Here is a 22414-nt window from a genome sequence, read left to right as displayed (position 1 = left end):
ATAATACAAATACAATACAAATCTCAGTACTTGCTCAAAAACTTAAGAGACACAATAAATTATTAAATAAACACACTCAAGAACAAATATCACTTCACGACTTTCACTATCACTGAATGGATGCACGAATTACTTAATTCGTCACTGCGGGCATTTAGCACAGGTTAAATAATAATCAAATAAATAACTGTTTTCTCCGCAACCAACAACTTCACCACAACACAGTCGACCATGTGCTCGTAAACTGTCCGGATAACGGTATCGGTTATTGGCGTCATTGTTTGCGTTTGCTATCTTCTATAGGTAGGTAGCAGCACCACGCTATCTTTCCGTCCTTGTTGAGAACCTGTTCACTAGCTGTTCACTGTTTTCTGTTCGTACCCTGTACCGTGAAACGGACTATGAACCGGCCCTTGCCTGTTGACTGTCCGTTCACTGTTGTCTGTTCGTTCACTGTTGTCTGTTCGTTCCCAGTCCGCTGAAACCACAGAGTACATACTCTTTGGCTGAAACATACGGCCCCTGCCTGTAATTGGCGAAGTAAAGTATTTAACGTGCGTAAGCCGAGCAGATAGCTAATATAATTTGCGTGCTCACTTCAATAACCGTCATCCGTGGTTGATGGTAATCGTGATAATGAATTCAACCGTATATAATTACTGTTTAAGTAGATGATATTTTCTTTGGATTCAATCAAACTTCCTTGTACTCAATTAAATTTGGATTAATCCAAATTGTTGTCCAAATTCCGAAACTTAAAACAATTGTTCGTACGTTGTTCATAATCTGTTCTCAAAATCTCCAAAAGGTTCCAAACTGACAGCGAACAGGCATCATTTTTACGTAAATCGATAGGGTGTTTAGTGTTTGTTCACTGTTGTCTGTTCATTCCCTGTTCGGTGAAACATACTACCAACCGGCCCCTGCCTGTTAAAAGCTTGTTCACTATTGTTCCCGAAATGCTTGTTCACTATTGTTCCCGAAATGCTTGTTGCCTGCCTGTTAAGGAACAAGCTGCAAACAGAGTACAAACTGTTGGTAGGCTGTTCGTAAGTTGTTCCTACTTGTGAGTGACCCGAGATTGTTCGTTGGCTGTTTATACTCTGTTCACTAATCTCCAACAGGCTATCAACAGACTTCAAACGGACAGCGAACAGGCATTGTTGTTTCAGAAATCGACAGGGCTATAATCCCTTGCCGGCGGAAATATTTCAGCTAACTTCACTCCCATTCATGGAGACAGAATTACTCAACCGCATTGCTACTTCTAATACTAAATACTAAAATGAAAATATTTTATGAATTTACTGCGACTCGAAATAAATCAAATACAGTTTTGCAATTATTTTATTCCCATATTTCCGGGTGTAGCACTTTCTCACTGCCGCCTTGGTAATTTTTTCGTGAACGATCGTAGTTTGCAATTTATTACGCTGAGCGACAGTCATATGTCTCGCGTGCGTATTTATGCCGCGAAATCTGACTTCCATCGGGAGTCCGGGACGTCAATTTCTAGCAATACTGAACGAAAATCACTCCATGCGCGACAATGTTAGGTGAAGGAGACAGCTAATTAGCTGATACGCGGTAGAGCAATGAAATTTTTTACCGTCGCCGCGGCATTCTGAAGTAGTTCGCCCAGCATTCTCACAAGGAAATCACGTCGTTTTGCAGACCGAGCGTTTCTTTGTGCCCTTGACAGAGTTTTTCTACGGAACTCTACGAGCATTGTATTTTAGAGAAAGGGAATTCATCGAAATTTCCAAATTACGCTCAGTTTCTTGTTTATTTTTTGCAATAGTCACGTGTTTATTTATTTTTTATAATCTTTAACAAGTCATATGTTATAAGAATGATAAATCAATTTTCTAAAATATATTATAAGGAGTATTTTCAATTATTTGCCATAAAATATGAAAACATACGAAAATTACTTAATTAATTATAAGCTGACGATGGAATCGACGAATAAAACAAGGCGGCTGCTAGACATTACCACATTCCGAGGAATTTTCCCAGCCATCAACGAGGGCAGGCAGAAGAAAGATGTAGCAGTGACCTTTGGAATACCATCATTCACCCTGACATCTATTTTAAACAACCGAGCAAAAATAGAAGAAACTGTATATCTAGGCTGCAGAAATAAAAAACGCAGGCAGTGAAATAAGAGGATGAAGGAATTATGTTAAGAAATATAAAAGTTGTGTACTTCCCTCCAAACACTACTCGTAAATTACAACCCTTAGACCAGGGAATTATTTCTTTGGTCAAAAGGCATTATCGAAAGCAGCTAGTGAATTATTTTTATGGAGAGTGAATAGTGAAAACTACATTAAAAGTGCTCATGAAACATCCTTCAGACCATGCACAGGCTGTGCCTTTCGTGGAAGGAATTAATATCCTCAATTTTTGAGAAATGATTTATCAAGGCTGGGATTACGGATGATAGCAAACAGGTGGAAAGTGAGATATTTGAGAATGAACCTACAGAGTACAATAAAATCAACAAAATAGTTGACACAAATTCAACATTTGAAGACTTTGTAAATGTTCATAATTAATTATTCATATGTTCTCCACATGAGTTGGAAGATAGTGGTGAAGGAGATGTATATATATTGCAGGATACAGGAAGAGATGGATTTAGAGGAAGATGTTGGTAATGAGGTATAAGTTACAGTTCCCACCAAAAAAGAGGTTGAGGATTCATTGAACGTAATTGAATGGCTTTTATTAAGCATGGAGGAATGCGATCATAATATGATTGTATTCAATAGAATTGAAAACATTATATCGAAAGAGTTTTAAAAAAGGTTTAAGCAAACCCAATAACTAATTTCTTTCCTAAAAAGTCCTCTTGAACAAGTTACTTTTACCTTTGTGTAATCATTAAATTGTAAATATATGTTCACTAATGCATTCATGTATGTTTAAATATATTAATATTATGGTTTATTTGATAAAATGGTGCCTATCACTAAAACCTCTCTATAGTGAACCTCCATACATCAAAATGCCCAAATATTGGTCCCCTCCATTACGATGTAAAGAGGTTTTACTGTATATATATGCATTTTTTTCCTTTTATGACGTGTCTTATATCTTTTGCTGTAAGGTCTCTAGACAAAATAAATTATTATTATTATTATTATTATTTACATTGTAAAATATAGGACATGTCATACACAAAAATAAATGCATACACAATCAAAATCAGAATCAGACACTTCTGTGGTAGGCAGATTCCTCTAGAAACTGAGTTGTGCTATAATAGCCTTTGTTGACTAGAAAGAGTTTAAGATTAGATTTGAAAATTGCCCTTGTAGAACCTTTTTTTAAGGTTGGCGGCAGAGCATTATAAACCTTGTTAGCCATGTGAAAAGGGCTCTTATTGTACATTGCCGTGGAGTGGCAGTACATATGTACATCTCCACTATGGCGAGTGGAGTGTCCGTTCACTTGAGCATTGGTAGTGAGATCTTTTATATTATCTTTGACATGCATACACAAGTGGTATATATACATAGATGGTAACGTTAGGAGTTTTAATTCCCTGAAATAGGGTTTGCAAGATTTCCACGGGGGTATCTTTGCTATATACCTTATACTTTTTCTTTGTATTGCGAAAACTCTACGAAATCCAGGCGACGATCCCCAGAAAATAATTCCATAGGACAAATGGGATTCAAAATAACCATAATATACCATTTTTAGAACATTTAAATCAACAATATCTACCAGATTTCTCAGAACATATCCACTTTTAGCCAGGGTTGAGCATAGGGCATTGGTATGGGTCTCCCAATTTAGGGAATCATCAATAGCTAGACCTAGAAACTTGGTGCTATTTACCCTCTCTATGGGCTGACCATTTAAGAATACCTCTAACTGAGGCACTTCCCTCTTTTTTTAAAATTGAATGTAATTCGTTTTCCTAACATTTACAGAAAGTTTATTGAGGTTGAACCACTTTTCTAGGAGTAGTAGTGAACTCTCCAGCTTCGTTTGCAGCAGCTTAGGATCCCTGTGGCTCATTGCTAGAGATGTATCATCAGCATATAATACTATATCATTGTTTTTAATAAACCTCGGCAAATCATTGATGTATAGTAAGAATAAGAGGGGCCCCAAAATGCTGCCCTGTGGTACCCCTATATTTATTATTTCTATGGGTGATAAGTAGTTTATAACAATGTTGTTGATACCTGTACCCTCAACCTCTACCATCTGTTGCCTATCCTCTAGATATGATTGCAACCATTTATGAACGATTCCCCTGATCCCATAGTGCTCACATTTAATGAGAAGGATTTTGTGATCTACTGTGTCAAATGCACGAGAAAGGTCATTGAATATACCCACCGAGAATTCATTCCTGTCCCATGAGGTCATGATTTTTTTCAGATAGCATGCAATAGCATCATTGGTGCTTCTCCCCTTTTGGAATCCAAACTGTTCCATTGTTTAATATGCACCAAGACTGAGGGATATATCCCAAAAATTGGTTGTTTTTATCAAAGAAATTTTAGGGTTTTACTTACCTTATATCGGGGGAAGGAGATTGGTAGCCAAGTGGGCAGAGTACTTGGCCTTTGATCAAAAGGTCCAAAGTTCGAATTTGGGGTGAAACCTGTGGACACTCTTAAAATAATAAAAAGTAAAATAAGAGGTGGTCTTAGGGAAGAAACTAGTCCCCTGCAGTGAATGAAAGATTATCTAACACCTGTGGCTTAGTGTGGACTGAGCTTTGCCCTCACCTATTCAAACCAATCTATACCAACCTTTGGGTAATTACTGTGTGAGTGAATTGCCATAAATTTTTTGTCCCTTCTAATCTTTGCCTATTTCCTTCTAGATAATGGACACTGTCCTCTCCAAGGCTGCATCACAACCCTTGGATTCTTTCTTGAGGTTCTCACGGACTTTTGGTGGGCCAGAGCACATCCCAGCCTTACTTTCTTGTGCTGCTGGTACGGCTCAACGTCTCTCGTCAACAGTGGCTGCTGGGGGTGGTACGGCCACCACCGGAGGTAAAAGATTCATAAAATTTATAGTTTTTACAGCTCAGAGCAGTGAGGAAAAAGTCGGGGGATTTTTAACGAATCAGGTGAATCGCGGAAAATTTATGCCATAGAGCACGAGTCTAAAGAACCACCATGTTGTTACATGGTTGAGGGCTTGAATCTTCATTATTGATATAAATCGTAAATTTTTGTTTTGAAATACAGTGTTTACAACTTCCTATATTAATTTTAATTAAATTTGCAAATTTAATTAAACTATCATTTTTTATGCGGAAAACTCGCTTATAACGAATTTCAGGGGACCATCATTCTATTTTGTTATAAATGGGATTTTGTTATATCCATTATGAAGGATTTTGCCCTACGCATCACGGGGTATAATTGCCGGGTAATATTCTGTGTATCGTCTTTATTTAAACATGAGATCTGTAAGATTTAACCATCATCCCACCCTTACCATCAAATGGCATTAAAGGGAAGGATTTTAAGTTCAGCGGTAGAACAATGTGGTGATGTCCACATGTGAGAACAACTGATGATAAGTTAAGGAATGTTTAAGAAGCGAAGACGGCCATAATTTCTTTATGAAAGAGGAAATAATTCCCCTAGGGACCAAAAAAAGTTTGTAATAGCAGGGATTACATTTCATCCAAACTCTTTACTTGCAGGGAAATTAACATTGGTGATCATAGGAGAGTGAATGGGACTGGGAACTCACCTCCTCGTAAGCGGGATTTCGTTACATGTATGATTATTATAAACGAGTTTTACTTTATTTTCGTTATGAAAACAGTTTTATAGGTTAATTCAAATTTTGCTACAATTTGATTGATAGTCAATTGAAAGAGTTACGGTTTTTCTGTGTGTTCACTGTGAGTGAATAAGTTTAAAAATTCATTAAAATGTATATTTTAAAGAATTTTATTCTCTCTTGATCCTAGAAAATATTGTTTGATGGTTGAAAAGAGAGTTGAAAAAGTCAGGGGTCATGAAGATTTTTGCCAGACCAAAGTCAAGGAATTGAAATGAAGGAATCAAGTAATAACCCTACAATAAATAAATTATAAATTTCCGCCTACTCTTATCCTCTAGTTTTTGTTAGAGATAATCCGATGATTATGGGCTTTCATGGAAGATTGCCCAGCAGTTTTATTTCTCAACCTCCATTCCCATATTTGTTTCCTATTCAGCATCTGCCCTCTTGTTGTATGGTTTATATAAAGCATATTTGCATTAAAAAATTGTATGATGTTGTCATCTATTATTCTGTGCTCTAAGGCTCCTTAACAAATCAAAGAGCTTACAAATCTTCCTCCAATTGATGCCTAGTTTGGTCAAGTGTGTTGCTGTAATATTGTTATTTGGGGTGTTTAATTGTTTTCTTAGGAGAGAATTTAATTTTATCTCCAAAGCAGGTCCCGGGAGTACGCACCACCATCTGCAGGTCCTCCTTCCTCGCCTTGCAAGAGTAGTCGCTGCCCTGACGTATGGAAGTCCTGAAAAGATGGCGCTGCTTGCAAACCACTTTGCTCCTTGCTTGAATTTTGAACGTCTTGACAGGGAGAGACCACCCGAAGATGAGCAGAAGCTTGAATTGTTCTGCACTCTTGCTTCAGGCATTGAGCGAAATGCTATCGGCAACACGCTCAAAGATTATCTGGTCTCTCTGGGTGTAGTGGCCTTGGCTCTCGATTACATCCAGGTTAGTGCGTTAAAATCAAATACTTCTTAAATATTTCTTTATTTTAGATAATAATTTTAAAAATCATTATCATTAATGCGTGGCATATTACTACCATTATAGTAGTGAAGAATATACCAAGTACAGTAGATTCTGGTTAATTTGGACACATCGGGACATGTGCACTTTGCCCCAATTACGCGGCTGCCCCAATTAGGTGAACTGTCCTGTATATGGGCATAAAAAACTTTGAAATGGTAGCAAGAAGACTAAAGAATATTTATAATGCTACGTAAGTTTATTAAACTACTAATCTTATTAATAAATCAGGGAGTTTAGTTAATTTATTATAATTTTAAAGAATTATAACAATTTAGCTAAAAATTTTACACAGCCTCGGGCGATGCTGAATGAATGTCTTTTACTAAATCCTATTAAATAAAAGTCCTATCCTATTGCGGATACTATAAAAATAAGAGCTTTCAAAATAGGGCAAGAATAGGAGCATTTGTGAAAAATAAGAGTAAATCAAAGGAGGAAAATAAAAAAAATAGTATTCTGAAAACAAAAAATTTTAATTTCATCACGAGTATAGAGTCTATGTCGCCGACTCATGGCCCAATAAAGCGGCATGCTGTCCCAATTAAGCAGAGAATGCTCTGGGATATTCCTCTATTGGGTTCTGTTCTTCAAGATCTGCCCCAATCAAGCGGCTGCTCCAAGTAACCTGTGGACCCTTTAAACGGAATCTACTGTATCTTCTTGTACAACGTGTCCTCACCCTCTTTATGCATTCAGTCCTGGAACCAAATATGTCTAATTTTCTAGAACACATATGGTATCTATTGCACATCTTGGTAAGAGGAGTGTTTTCACTGTAATTCATGTTGTACCTTTTCCTCAAAAGCAGTCTTTTGTACCTACAGATCACTTTAGGTACATAAAAATCAATCAGTTCAATCATTTGTATTTCAGTCACAATTTTCATTATATGATACAGGTATATAAAATAAATCTATTGCCTAATTTACAGTATCTGCACGTTGTACTTGTCTAACAAACTATATGTTACATTGCACTGTTTTTTGAAAGGCTGATGGGGCAATTATGATGGAAATGATAATGACTTCATAATATTCTGCACAGTGTTTATTCACCCAACCAGTTTCAGTACTTGCTGTGTATCGTATTATATACTCTTGATAATGGCACATTAAGTGCTGGTATAGGTTAAGTGAGCAAACATTACAAAGTCTTTATTTTCAGCAACTGCAAAGTTTTCAAATCAGCTTTTTCTCAAATTATTTCTGTACTTATTTATGGCCTCTGTTCTGTTTATTCTTCAAAGCTCAAGATCCTGTGGAACCAAGGACTTGACCAACCCATCTTTATTTTAATTCCATTCAGTTAATTTTAGAAGTTAAATTTAATTTTCTCTGTATATTTATTAAAAATGGCATTTCTCTTTTATATTCTGAAGTGCATATTAGTTTGTGTTAATACTTATTGATGAATATTTTTTCTTATCCAGGCACATGCAGCTAACACATCAATGGCTCGCACAGATAGCGAGGAATGGAAAGAGTTTATTTCCAGACCAGCTCTCAAGTATATATTACGCTTCCTCACTGGCCTTGCTATGGATCATGAGCCAACTCAGGTTTGTGTTGATCTTACCATTCAATGGCATAGTTGATGCTATTCTAGTTGTAACTCCCATTGTAAAACTCTTTGATAACGATATTTTATTGAATATTGCCTGCTTCTTCTAGCTCTAATATTGGGATATTTTTGTGCTATGACAATTAGTGCTTTGGTAATTTTGATTAACCATTCGTCTCTTGTAAAATTTGATTTATAATCTTATATTTTTTAGTTATGGATCTTTAAATTTTGATTATTAGTTGAAACTTGTTAATGATTTTCTTTCAATGAAAACTATGATGCACATTCAATATTCATTGATTTATTTAAATAATTAAGTCTTAAGCCAATGGATAAGCCACTGTTCAACTAGCCAAACTTGTATTTTCTCTAAGAGTGTGCCAAATGGACTTGTGTACAGATGATTTGAGTATGTTGGCAAGTACTTGAGCATGTATACCTCTGGGTATTTGAGCTTCTATAGTAGTGGAAAAATGCCTTATTTAAAGCAGATACTTCAATACTTCTTTGAGTTGAGCTCATGAATGTTCATCAATTCATTACCATAGTGAATACAAGATGATCGATTGGGAATGTGCCAGAGCCTACTCATTGTTTTGTCAGGCTGATTTTGTCGGAGTACCCTGACAAATGCGTGGATACTTGAACACCATCCTATACTCCAGTACATTTGGCACACTTCTATCATCGCAGAGCTAATAAATAGATTAGTCTTTCATTCAATTAGTTTTCAATTTGGCAGTCATCATTCCTAATTTTTTTCACTCTTGCTGTTCATGAATAAATAATATTTTCCTCTTTCAAAAAATCCGTCAATGTATAAATCATTTTTTCAAGTTCCATCATCATCTTAAGTCAACATTTTGAAGAATGGTTTGATGTAGCTCTTCACTTCACTCTCCAATTGGCTAACCTTTCCAAATTGATATTTCTTTTCTTTAACATCCCTAATAACTTGACCTATGTAGCTCATTTGGGACTATTGCCCCTATGACTTTCTTCCTGTATACATGTCCTTCGATCATTGTCTTCATCAGGTAATCATGTCTCATGATATTAAGTTGTCCTGCCTACTTCTTAGGGTTTTTAAAAGACTTCTAACTTATTAAAAGTAATTAGGAAATATACCGTATTTCTCCAAATAGTCCCCCCCCCCTAATTTTGAGGCTTCGGTTTTGTGAAAAGTAAATAAAATGCATTTGAATGTTGTCCCCCTCTTTACTTTTACCACGGGCATTTTTGGAAAAAAGGGGGACTATATTCAGACATATACGGTAAGCTCGGTAACAATATTTAGACAAGCTACAAAGAAGGATTAAAAAAAAAGCTTAGCCAGTGGATAAAGTTAGGTTGCCGATTGTGTATTTCCTGTAAAGGACTCCTTGTTTATTAAGATTATTATCTGTTTACGTAGCCATTGTTGTAAATTTTTATCATATGCGTATCTTCTGATTGCAGCTTGCTGTGTCGGCTGACGTGATCCCTGTGATACATAGGTTGGAGCAAGTGTCTTCGGATGAGCACGTGGGCTCCCTGGCCGAGAACCTTCTGGAGGCAATCAAAGGCCACGGGGGAGAGGTGGCACGGCGTGTGGACGAAGTGCGAGAGAATACTCGTGCTGAGAAGAAGCGTCTTGCCATGGCCGTCCGAGAGCGACAGCTGGGAGCCTTGGGAATGCGTACAAACGATAAAGGCCAGGTGTGTTGAACGTGTGGTCACTATTCATTGTTACTTCTTAACCTTTTGTCAGGCACAATATTGGAATTGCTGAGTTCAGGCACAATGTACCTGACGGACACAGATGTGAAAAAACATTATTTACTCTAAGCATGGCTCAGTGGTACACCTTTAAGATTTAAAGCACCATCATTAGTGTAGTCAAACACTTAATGATGTCTTTCATGCTTTGCGTAGACCCTTGAACATGCTGTCATACGGCCCCTGACTAATCGAGCAAGGTGCGATTGTGCTCTTTAGGCTATAAGAATTATTATTTGTAATGTAGTTTAGAATGTGAATTGTATTAGATCAGTGTTTTTTTATTTTGCAATCTTATTCATCTATTAACCTCTTCCCTACGCAGGGCGTTATTTCACGGCCTGAATTTTCTGATGCTAAAGAAGGAAGGCCGGATTATCACGGCTTGACGTTTTCGAAGCAAAAGTCCAAAGGCCGTGTTTTCACGATTTCGCGGTCAAGAATGCCAAGTGGGTCCCAACCGCCATTAGGGTCTCTCGGCGTGAGAGGTCCGACCCTTTCCTATTGTCCGCGTGGGGATTATCTCGGCCCATCCCGGCACTTAGTGACCCACTCAAGGAAGGTGCTCATGGTCACTTATTTGTTTATAAGTTAAAATAACTAAAAACGTTCATGTTGCATTTATTGAAAATCAATGCGAAGAATTACATTCTGTATGTTCTGCTGATTGGTTCCAAATTTTAAACGGAATTCTAGCGTTCATATTAACGGAGTTGATCATCACCTAGAACAATTTTTGGAGACGCTAAGGTTAAATGTTTAATTGTTATTTTTATAACTCACTAGCAAGTTTGTAGGAGCGATATTGTAATGATTTACATAAAAAAAATACGTTATTTTGTTAGCTACATTCTAGATGTACATTTGCGGTGAAATTCAATAGAATATTCGATTTAACTTCTATGAAAAAAAGCCCTCGTAATGTAATAAAATATGATTCTCTCAGTTCTTTGTCGTGAGCCAAAATTACAGCGACTATTTTTAATAACCTCTTACCAACCTTTGAATACAAAGGTATTATAAACGAATTTCGCTATAAATACTGATTAATGCATATCCTAAAAATTCGTAAATTTAATGTACGATAATGTATGATAAGGAGTGTTTTACGTAGACACATGTTGTGAGAAGCATTCCATACCATTGCAGGAAAGACAACTGCTCTACCCAGGTAGTTACTCTCATATCTTGGATCTCTGGTCAGGTTGCACCTCACAGAGTTAGTTCGGGACACATTAGCGCATTAATGTTTTCTTGAAAAAACTTATTATCCTCCAACTGGAAGACCCAAGAGTATATTGGTGTAAGTATTCTCCTACTGAAATATGTACGTGGAAGGTGATAGCCTCACTCTTCTCGGAATAGGTCATTTTCTTTTCAAAATTTTCTTGGCGTGTATTCAAATTTAGCCGTTAACTATCTGTACGCATTCCGCTACCTATTGTGATGGTTTCTGTGGAACCCTGTTGTGCGATGCAGCCCATACCATGAATGAAAGAGAACTGCACCACCCAGGTAATTACTCTCATATCTTGCTTCTCTGGTCAGGATCCGGGTGGTCTGCTTTGTGCCCCTCACGGGCTTATTTCGGGACACATTAGCGCATTAATGTTTTCTAGGAAAAATTTATCATCCTCCAACTGGAAGACCCAAGAGTATATTGGTGTAAGTATTCTCCTACGGAAATATGTACGTGGAATATGATAACCTCACCCTTCTCGGAAAAGCTAATTTTCTTTTGAAAATTTTCTTGGCGTGTATTCAAATTTAACCGTAAATGTTATGTATGCATTCCCCTTTCTCCTCCTGCAAGGATTTTTTTTTTCAAATGATGTTTCGGTGGAATTACATTTTTTTCTTGAAGTGCCTTTCGTTTCGCTTTCGTTAGTTTTGCTTACGTTCTCGACCTGTTCGGGGTTGCTTGGCCGAGAGGAGCGTTAGGCAAATTTCCTGGACTTAACTTGCACTGGGAAAATGTCCCGGCTAGTAACGGATCAATCGATCCTGGAAATACTCACGCAAACAGACAGTGAAGACGAGGATGGTGGCTCGGATAGCGATGTGTCTGAAACTTCGCCGGTCCAAAGCCCGGATGCAAAAGAAGGATGGGAAATTTATTCTGTTTTGTATTTTTTCTTATTTCGTGCGTAATATGAATTTATATTTATGCAAGCAAATTTGCTTTAAAATAATAGATATTGAAAGGAACATTGAAAGATTTCATTCCCTTTAAAGTATTTGTTGGTCCATGATGTAATGCCGTTTTGCTGAAAACCATAAAAATAACCGTAAAACTTCGTTTAAAAGTTCTACAGGCATTGCAAAATGAAAGGAATACATTGATGAACTGACATTTAATGCAACAGTAACAATTAAAAAAAATTAAAATTGCACTGGTAACAATTAACTGACCGCAAAAGTACGCCGGGATGGGCCGCTCTCGGGGAAAAGGGTTGAGGATTATCCCCACTAGGAAAGGTCATTAAGGGGAGGAAGCGACTACCTGGTCAGTCCCGAGCCGAAAAAAAACTCCGTACGGGGCGAAAGAGAAAATCTCAAACCCTTCGTAGAGCCAGAAGCAACTTCCCGCGAAGGAGCTCGGCTCGAAAAGGTTAATGCTTTTATTTTGCTCTGTTGTGCTAAACAAAAAGCTACTATAAGTATTAAGGGTCTATGCTGCCTAGTGTCAAGGAGAAATGAAAAAAAACTCACGCTGTGCCAGCTTCATTGCGCCAGACTGAAGGTTAAGAAAGACTCTGGATCATTCTTCTCATATGGTAGTCTACCATTTCTCTCGGAAGAGTGAATTTGGTTTTGCTTGTGGTAGCCCTCATCACCCAAATGACAGAGTGGAATTCCATCCTTCCACCTATCCTTACCCCGTAGGTATTTGTGGTCTCATATTACAGTGGTGCTTCTCTCTTTCCATTCTTGTACTCTCTCCTGCATAGGTCTGGGAAGACAGGTCTCGACCTTTTATGCGCCTTGCTTTGGAAGCGTATTCCTGTTAGCCCATGCACAGTTCTGTTTCTGTGTCCACCACTACGACCAATAGTCTTATTTTCAATGGCTGGGCTCCAAGCAAGCAATGCTGATTAGTCCTCGCTTATTTCTCAAAAATAATTTATTCATGGCTATAAACATTGAAATTTATCTCAGCAAAACTTTTTAAGATTTACTGTGTGGAAAATATATAACATAATGAATGGAAATTGCCACTACTATTACCTTTTAAATAAATTTTCTGGGTGATCACTCTTCCCAAATATGTACCTGGAAAATCAGGGGAGGTCATGGAATTTCATTGTGAATGGAAACTCATTGAATGTTGGGGAAAATTAAAAATAGTGTGGAAAATTCATATTTGCTGTAAAAATTTAATGATGATTTTTTGCTAGCCTTATGTTGGACATATACCTTAATCAATTGAACATCGCGGTCAGTAAAGATCAGTACTCTATGAAATACATATAATGAAACAGTCTAGGACATTGCTAAAATAGTCTTTGAAGTCTGCAAAATTCAGGGAACTCCATCTTGATGCATGAGTGTGTACCTGGTTTTAAAACATGCTTTTTTTTAATGATTAGGTCACAGCTGCCAGTGGCTTATTGGCACAGCAGATGGAAGATTTGGGAGAGGAAACGGGGCCCGTTTGCGTAATATGCCGTGAGGGTTACAAGTTTCAGCCAACTAAGGTCTTGGGTGTGTACACTTTTACCAAGCGCTGCCCTGTCGAAGAGTTTGAGACTGTTGGTAGTGGCTCAGCAGGATCCGCCTCTGGAGGAGTGAGTTCAAAGTCAAGGAGAACGTTTGGCTACAGCACAGTGACTCACTTCAACGTGGTGCATGTTGACTGCCACATGGCTGCTGTCAGGTATGTTTAGTTATGTTTAACTTCTTATTAATTGAATCCAGAGTTATAAACACCTTAATTCAATGAAAAATTTGAGAATAGTTTAAAAATATTTAAATAATCAAGTCACATTTTGCTGAATGTCATTTGATATTTTAGTTCTCTTCCCATTTGATTCTGCTTAAGTAATACCTTATCAAAAATTCCTTCAAATTCCCAATTTAAATAAGAACTGAAATGATTGGGTAAAAGGAAAATCTTTTATTATGTTCCATAGCAATTTTTCACTGGTTGTCAACGTTTTCATGGAAATTGAGTTTTATGCTTTCCAATTGGATTGTTCACCAAATTTTTTTTCTCGTCAATTATGATAGAGGTTACTCATGCTGAGCATGTCACCTTGTGGTCGGAGAAAGTAGGAGTGTAAGAAATACCCTGCGATATGTGACGATCGATGTCACCCGTCGAGGAAAACGAGTAGTAAAAATTTTAATGTATCCAGAGTGAGGGTTCAACAATTGCATTTTGTTATACTTCTTGATGAATCTTTTTATTTATAATGGACATTGTAAGTGGAATGTCAACACCGAGAGGAAGTATTAATTGGTACACGCAACGGAATTCTTGTTTTTTTTACTTTTATTTACATTTTCTGCGTATTTTTGAAAGACATTATTTAATGTGAGGAATTTTATTAATTTATCATTAAACATTAGTTAATTAAAATAAAATCTGTGCAGAAAATAAGGTACAGTATGTATATTTCGCTGTTTTGGAACGTAACCCCTAATTGGTATGGAACTCAATGGTTCAACTTCCGTAAATGTTTTCAGGAACGCATTGTGTGCGAAAGTTAGGGACTGCCTGTATTGTAGTTGTGTGGTTCTGATGTTCCTTATATATTGATGCTATACCTTTTTATCCCTTGGCAGACTTGCACGTGCTCGGGATGAGTGGGAATCGGCTGCATTGCAGAATGCCAACACCAAGTGCAACGGTCTTTTGCCTCTGTGGGGTCCACAGGTGCCTGAATCTGCGTTTGCCTCATGCCTCGCCAGGCACAACACTTATCTGCAGGAATGCACTGGGCACAGGTGGGTACATACATTGAAAACAAACTTGAGACTGCACCATCTTAGCATGATGTTCAGTCATTTCTCTTTCTTTTTCAATTTCATTTATAATTTCCTAATTTTAATTCTAGAGCTATGCAAATCCGAATTTTTCAAGTTGAGTTTGAGTCAATTTGGGCAAAAACCTTAGAAGTTCAAGTGAAGGTTTAGTTGCAATTTTAAAATTCCTTTATGTCGCAATAATTACCTTCATCACTCTAATTTTATTCCTGAATAACTTATTTGTCATCAGTGCAACAAATGGAACAAGCTACTTAATTTTATATCTGATTTGTAAAAAATTTTGCCAATTTTTTGAGAATGGTGATACAATTGTTAAGTATATTATTGCTGAATTCAACTTGGGAGTTGAAGTAGAGACATCACCATTAGTTGAAAGTAGTGTAACCCTAAGCGCTAAGCTTAATAAATATAAATTTTTTAATCGCCTTTATCTAAAAAAAGCAATATTTGTAGTGGGTGTATCTTACAGGAGGCTCTTGAATCATATGATGCACATAAGCATACTTTTTGAACCCTACTATGCATCTCATAGTATTTAAAGACGTTCTTTCTCTTAGAATTTTGTTTTTTTTTTTTTTTAAACATTTTTCAAGGGAAATTTGCCTTGGACTGAACTTAGTAAAAATTTGTAAATACCTCTTATAAAAATAGCTTAATGATATTAGGTATCTATTCAAATGCTGTCATTAACTATATTTTTAATTTTGAAGTAGCTTGCTACAATAGTATTAATCATGTTTGGATGATTCAAATGTACACCCATGTCTCGTATAGTGCAATTTCGATTAGCGCAATTTCGATATAGCGCAAATACGTTCCTCGGGGAAACATTGCAACGCAGTGTAGCCTAATCAAAACTCTTAAACGCTCTCGTATAAAACGTGAACTTGCGCGAAGTACAAACGAAACTTCTATCATTTTACGCATATTAATGTTATTGCTTGCCTCAAAGCTTCTTTTTTGTTTATATATTAATCGAAATCTATTGCTGTGCAATGGCCAAAAGTATTACTCGTCATTGGGTCCAGATAGCCGGCTTACCGAAGTAATTTATCTCGTCTCCTTAACAGAATGATAATAAATAATTTAGATCGTTAATTAAGCGTGAGGCTAGTGGAAATGATTTTTTTTCAGCAATACGGTTTGAGACGTATTTTTGCCGTCATAGGTTATCGGGCGATTGACTTCCAGGTAGAGCGTCTACGCTGAAGCCTTCAAGGCCATCGGTATTCACGGGGGAGAAATGGAGCGGTGGCCGAGTTGCGCATGAATAGCATCAACACATAAAAGGGTCCGCTATAGAGTCTCAAACACAATGGCTTCGTTCCCTCCCCGCAGTCTTAGGCCTTCTGCGTCTCAGGAATACAGTTCAGCAGTGGAAGGTGATTTAGATAGATCCATACAGAGTAAAAACCAAGAGAATATGGCAAAAAATAGGAATGCATGTAGAAAAATCAAGAATTTATCAATAAAAACTATAAACCTAGAAGAGGAATTGAAAGAGGTCAATTGCTTTGAAAATGGAGAGCGTCAAAGCGATATTGCACGGAAGTTTAAACGTACGATGCCTTATTCAGAATAAAGACGAAGTTAAAACATCAGTGACCTCAGCCGCACCAACTTCAACCAAGCGGTCTACACATACGGAAAGTTAATAGAGAATCAGTACAAAAAGACGGGAGTGGTAATCGCTCAGAGACATTTAGTGAAAGCTCCGGTTGGTTCCAGCATTTAAACGGCAAGCAGGTATTTTCAGTGCGGCGATATCAGGTGAATATGCAAGTGTTGATAGCGCAGTCACCGCAACATTTTCTGATGAACTCCAAGCTGTGATTGAAAGTGGCTCCTTTCCCCCTCAACCAGTTTTTAGTGTTGACGAGACGATATTGTTTTGGAAAAGAATGCAATCTCGTTCATTCATTTTCAGGGAAGGAAAACCTGGGTCAGGTTTCAAGGCATTTAAAGACTGTTTCACGTAGCTGCTAATGGCTCGGAGGACTTCAAATTAAAATGATTTATCATTCATAAACTCCGCTAGCTATGAAATGGCATTCGAAGTAGCATTTTCCTGTCATTTTGATGAGCGACAAAAGGGCCTGGGTGACACAATAGTTGTTTTTAGACTAGTTTGAAAAATCGTCAAGTGCCGGCAACGCATTACGATCCCCTGAGATAGCAGATGTTAGCCCACCCGCACGACAGGAGGGAATTTCAAAAGCACGTAAGAATTTTTTTTAACGTGAATAAAAGTCTTTGAATGCGTGCATACTATCTTTAAAGATGTTTTAAACTATAAAAATTTATATAAATAATGTTTTCTAAGGCTTTTTATGGGAATATAGATGTTTTAGAGGAAATTCAATACCCAAGACCTATCCTACCAGGAACGCATCCCTATCTTCCCAATGATAAAACGCTCTCGTATAACGCAAATTCGTATAGCGCAAAGACCCCGAGGAACGCATCCCTTGCGCTATACGAGACATGGGTGTATGTAATTCTTTCATATTTCATATCCTTCTCAATTTTATTTTTATTTCAATAAAGAGATACACATACAGCAATACTGCCAATTTAAAGTGCACTTATAACAACAAATATCAAATAATTAAAGAATAATTATTTGTTACAAATTTAAATACAATAAAAAAGAAAAACAAACATTTATCCGGCTATATAGTCATTTATGCGATAAATATGTTAATGCCCGATGAGTAAAATTTTTAAGTGTCAGACCAAACGGATCAATATCACTGGGTGGAGTATTTATTAAAAGGGGGAGCCTATGGAAAAGTGAGCGCTTAATTACAGATAGCCTGGGTGTAGGAATATGGAGTAAAGAAGTAGATCGGGTGTGGCGGGAAGGTACTCTAATTCCCCCATACTATGCACTTTTCTAGTAAATATGTATGTTATTTATTAAAAGTCATTCATTTCCTGTTTTCAAAGATGTACTTGACTGTAATGTTTTCAATTTTTTTTACTTACAGGGATATCAGCTATAGCTCAACAGTGCACGATCTGAAACTGTTGCTCCTGCGATTTTCTCAAGAGCGTGCTTTCCATGAAGACACTGGTGGTGGCGGCCCTCAATCGAACATGCACCTTGTCCCGTACCTTATTCATATGGCCCTCTATGTCATAAACACGTAAGTACTTATGGTGCCATCACAGTCACCAGTCATCCGGAATATCTGAAAATTGAAGGAATTTTTGCGTGTCTGTTAAGTCATGGAGTTCAATGGATAATGAATAATTTATCCCCTGAAAAAGTCATATTTGAAGGATAAGTCAAATGATATTTCTTCATAATGTACCACATTTATTATAGATATATGTGCCTCTCATTCTCATGCTGATACCTTTGAATGGCCTTGCAATCATGGAGCATGCATGGATATAGTCCTAACTCATGTCTTACTTGGAATGAAATTGGTATCAGCCGTAAAATCATCAAGTATTTGCCAGTTTGATAAATATTACATCATTCAGAAAACTGTTGAAATTCTTGTTGTGTTTTTATTTTGAATTTAATATAATAATTTGTCAGTTCCATTTTTTGTTGTTCATGATTCCGAGCCCATAGAATTGGCTCTTGGTCCCATTTCTCTGTTCCAATTCTTAACAAAGCATTATTATTATCTTTAATTGCTTAATTTTCATAGGCGATTTCATTGAAATCCTCTTGTAAGATGAAAATGTCACTCCAATTTATTAGGTGCTGGGCCTGATAGGGTTAAGGTTATAAATTTCATCTTAGAAATTTCTTTCTACTTGCAGAACACGCTCTGGTCCGAGAGAAGAGAAGGCTCTTACCACGTACTTGGACAACACTGTCCCTGATCGCTGGTTGGACTCATCCTTTGAGGCTGATGGGCCCCTGTACTATGCTGCCTTATCCCCACTGCTTCATTCGGGGCAGAGGTGGAGCCAGGGAACGAGACTGTCGCACTTGAGACGCCTCTTGGTGTGTGCCCATGCACGACACACTGATGTGGGCAGCGGAGCAACCGGAAGATTGGCGGATGCCACTCCGAAAGATTATGCCATCTACAAACCGTATTTGATCCTCTTTGGACTTGTGGATGGCATCTATAACCACTTCTTCAAGGTAAGAAATCTTTATTTTTCAGCTCAGGGAATCTCCAGCTAAAAATTAAGGATGTTGTTTAAGCAAGTGTGTTCACTTCTCTCCCTGTTGGCCTGTGTTCAAATCTTAGTAGTGGCAGAGATTTTTCAGGGGTATCCTAATCCCTGGACAAGTGCTGAGTTAAGGCTCCTTCAAGTGTGGCCCTCAATCTATTTGATAATAATGGATATATGGATTTAAATGGAATAATGAATCCGGACTTAAAGCCTAATTTAGTTACCGAGTTTCTCTCTGCCCTTCCGTGAACTAGGCTGTTGATTGTCTGACCCAAATACCCCCAAAACCCCCAATTAAAGGGCAAATAAAAAATCCACTGGAATCATGGAATTCAACAAGAATGAACCATTCCCCAACCTGTGTTTATTCTTGGATTAGCAGCTGGAGGGATTATCATATTGTACTATCGCGAAGAATCGAGTGCCTTCGAATGATGAATAATGTGCAGATTGTTACTGTGAGGTTTCTCACCATTCCTGTTTGTGCAACATTTCTTTCTTTATTAATGCTCTGATATGCATTCCTTTTTGCAGAAAGTAGCTGCTAGTGGAGATGATCAGTGGCCTTCAGTCCTTGCAGATTACATTCGCCACAATGATGAGGCCCTTCTCAAAGCTTCTGAATCGCTTCTTGCTGTGTATAGGGAGGAGCTTCTGCCGTGTACATCATTTTCTGAATTTTGTGATGTTGTTGGTAAGTGAATGTATCAACGTGACTATTGCATCTATTGGTTCATATGATGGTGACTTTTACAAGATATGGTAAACCCCAGCTTTGCATTGGGTTTGACTTGCGATGGATTTGGCATACGATTGGAGCCGATCTTGTGCACTTTTTAAAATTCCAATTGCACCTTAATTGTTTCCACTTGCGCAACATCAACACTTATGAAATTCTATGCCTCGTTGCTCAATGAAAAAATTTTTATGACACATCAGAATTTTTTTGTGCTCCGGCTCATCAAGCTGTTTCACCGTCCAGAAATAATATAGACTTGACAAGCGATGGAATTCATTTTGTGATCAGCCCCCTGGAACAGATTAATGTCGTAAAGCAAGGGTCTTCAGTACATAAATAAAACAACAGAGCTGAATTTGATGACTGAAATGGAACCAGTAGAAAATAAAGGTGCGAAGTAATTCTCACTTACCTATCTTTTTTTGGTAAGGTTCCCATAGCATGCACCCATTCATCCTGTGTCATTAGGATCTGATAGGTGGCTGTAGATTATAGTTGCTTACTGCAGCAACAGCAGATGTGGATTTGATACCTGAAAGTTGCCTCTTGAGTAAATATCTAATTGTAATAAGTAAATTTATATTTTAATGTAGGTGTTTGGCAATTATTGATGGAGTGTGATAAGCACCAGTCCTATCGGGGTGAAATACAAACTTAACAAAACCTCTGAAACAATCCATTGCAATTCTCCAAATGCTCTTACCTGGGTATATGCCTTTTTAAAAGTAGCTATTGTTTTAACAAATAATACTCTTCTGTATTTTGGCTTGAATATACACACATTTTTTGTATGAATAGCTTGTAAAAGATCGCCCATTTTAATTAGTCTTGTGAATTATTAATGTTTCATTCAGATTAAAGAATAGATTGATGCAAAATGTTCATAGCCATCAATGTACCCGAAAATCAAATAACCTCTAGAAGGCCTAAGTGTGTATATTTTATTGTGTAGTACAATTTTTGAAAAGTAGGCGTAATACTGTAATTAAAATTTTCTTTTTTTTTCAGGTCTGCTTGGTGATATATCTAATCCAGATACTTATTTATTGGACCTTTTCCAAGGTCTGACATAAAATTAATGTGTGTTGATTAATGCTTGTTTTTAAATGTATGCAATCAATGTTTGTTTTTTAATATCATCAGCCTTTTGTGGTTTTAAATGGGTACATTTGATGAAAAAATGTTCTTAATGATGATGTATATTTTTGGTTTTGTTTGTTATGTAATTCTCACATTTAAATGAAATGTGTTCGCTGTTTCTTCTTGATTTGATTCATAGAGCCAGTATTTTAAGGAGTGTCTGTAATCACTGGGTTGCTTGTTGAACAGCCTGCCGTACTATCACAAATTATGTCTTTTGTGTAGCAGTATTCTGTATCTTTGTTTGTTTGACATGCCAGGAGAAGGATTGGAAATAACAAACGAGACAGGTTTTGGAAAAACTTGGAATTTATTTGCATAACAAAGCTTTTAACATTAGTCATGTGTACCAAACTGGTAACAGAAAAGGGAAGCACTTCCATATGCTCAATTGTAACAAGTAACAAACTAGCAAAATATCAATTTTTCCTGGCAAAATGCACTCCCCATTGCTATTAAACCCTGTTCTCTATGTTTACTATGTTCGATTTGAAAAATCACTTATGCTCTGCATTAGTTTCTCCCATAATAATAAACGATTGTCTAGGCATTTTTTTTCGTAAATCATAAAAATTGAAAGTTGGTGTGCACTGGAGATAAATGCTCCTTCATTTATTAGCAATAAAATGGATTCAAATCTTTTTTGGGTGTTCTCGTTATTCCACAATTAATTATAAGGAACAAGAAGCTTTTCCCCACTTTCCGTAATTATTTGCAATTATAGATGTTGCCATTCAAAAAGTGATTAATGTACACGTCATTAGAATTATGCATTAGTACGTAATGACAAAAACTCCTTTTCGTCTGGCTTCTTTTTTTTATTTGTAAAACAACTTTTTTCCTATTAAGGCCTCACAAATACTGCACAATCACAAAACCACTTTTGGGAATTTCTTTAAGTCTTAATAGTGTTGTGAAATTTAAATGAGCTCATGTTAGTTAAGCGCTTTGATTATTCTCTTACCTATGGTTTCTTTGTAGTAAGGCTCATTTTTTTCTAATAATGAGTCACATCTTTTCTATAAAACACTAAGATTGTAAAGACTGGCACAGATCAAAATGTTCCTATGCAGCATTAAATATTGAGTTAAAGCAAAAAAAAAATCTATTTGCTAGCAACTGATATGAAAAAAAATTTGGATTGTGTGCTTTTCGAGTCCACCATATGATCCAATAAATTGTTTTTATTCAGGAAAAAGTGGCTTAAAACACATTTCTTGTCATTTACCTATAATTTTTGTACTGGCAGCTAGACAACCCACTGAAATC

The 22414-nt window shown here is 37.0% G+C and overlaps 1 protein-coding gene across 5 annotated transcripts in view; it reads left to right on the top strand.

The window, feature by feature from the left end:
- Positions 1-21786, top strand: part of LOC124169304 (E3 ubiquitin-protein ligase UBR4) — a 163073-nt gene extending 141287 nt beyond the window's left edge. For 4 of the 5 annotated variants that reach the window (XM_046547875.1, XM_046547874.1, XM_046547876.1 and 1 more), the window contains 10 exons: positions 4856-5030; positions 6437-6726; positions 8237-8365; positions 9829-10068; positions 13719-14005; positions 14917-15078; positions 18111-18269; positions 18901-19231; positions 19801-19960; positions 21014-21786. In XM_046547875.1, the coding sequence (XP_046403831.1) occupies positions 4856-5030; positions 6437-6726; positions 8237-8365; positions 9829-10068; positions 13719-14005; positions 14917-15078; positions 18111-18269; positions 18901-19231; positions 19801-19960; positions 21014-21078 (1998 nt within the window). In that variant the 3' untranslated portion in view covers positions 21079-21786. The remainder of the gene's footprint in view (positions 1-4855; positions 5031-6436; positions 6727-8236; positions 8366-9828; positions 10069-13718; positions 14006-14916; positions 15079-18110; positions 18270-18900; positions 19232-19800; positions 19961-21013) is intronic. The other variant, XM_046547873.1, reaches the window with a different exon arrangement.
- The last annotated feature ends 628 nt before the right edge of the window (positions 21787-22414 follow it).

This window comes from Ischnura elegans, chromosome 12, assembly GCF_921293095.1.
Source record: "Ischnura elegans chromosome 12, ioIscEleg1.1, whole genome shotgun sequence".
NCBI lineage: Eukaryota > Metazoa > Arthropoda > Insecta > Odonata > Coenagrionidae > Ischnura > Ischnura elegans.
The sequence above is the reverse complement of the archived record's forward strand: the minus strand, read 5'-3'. Positions and strand labels throughout refer to the sequence as shown.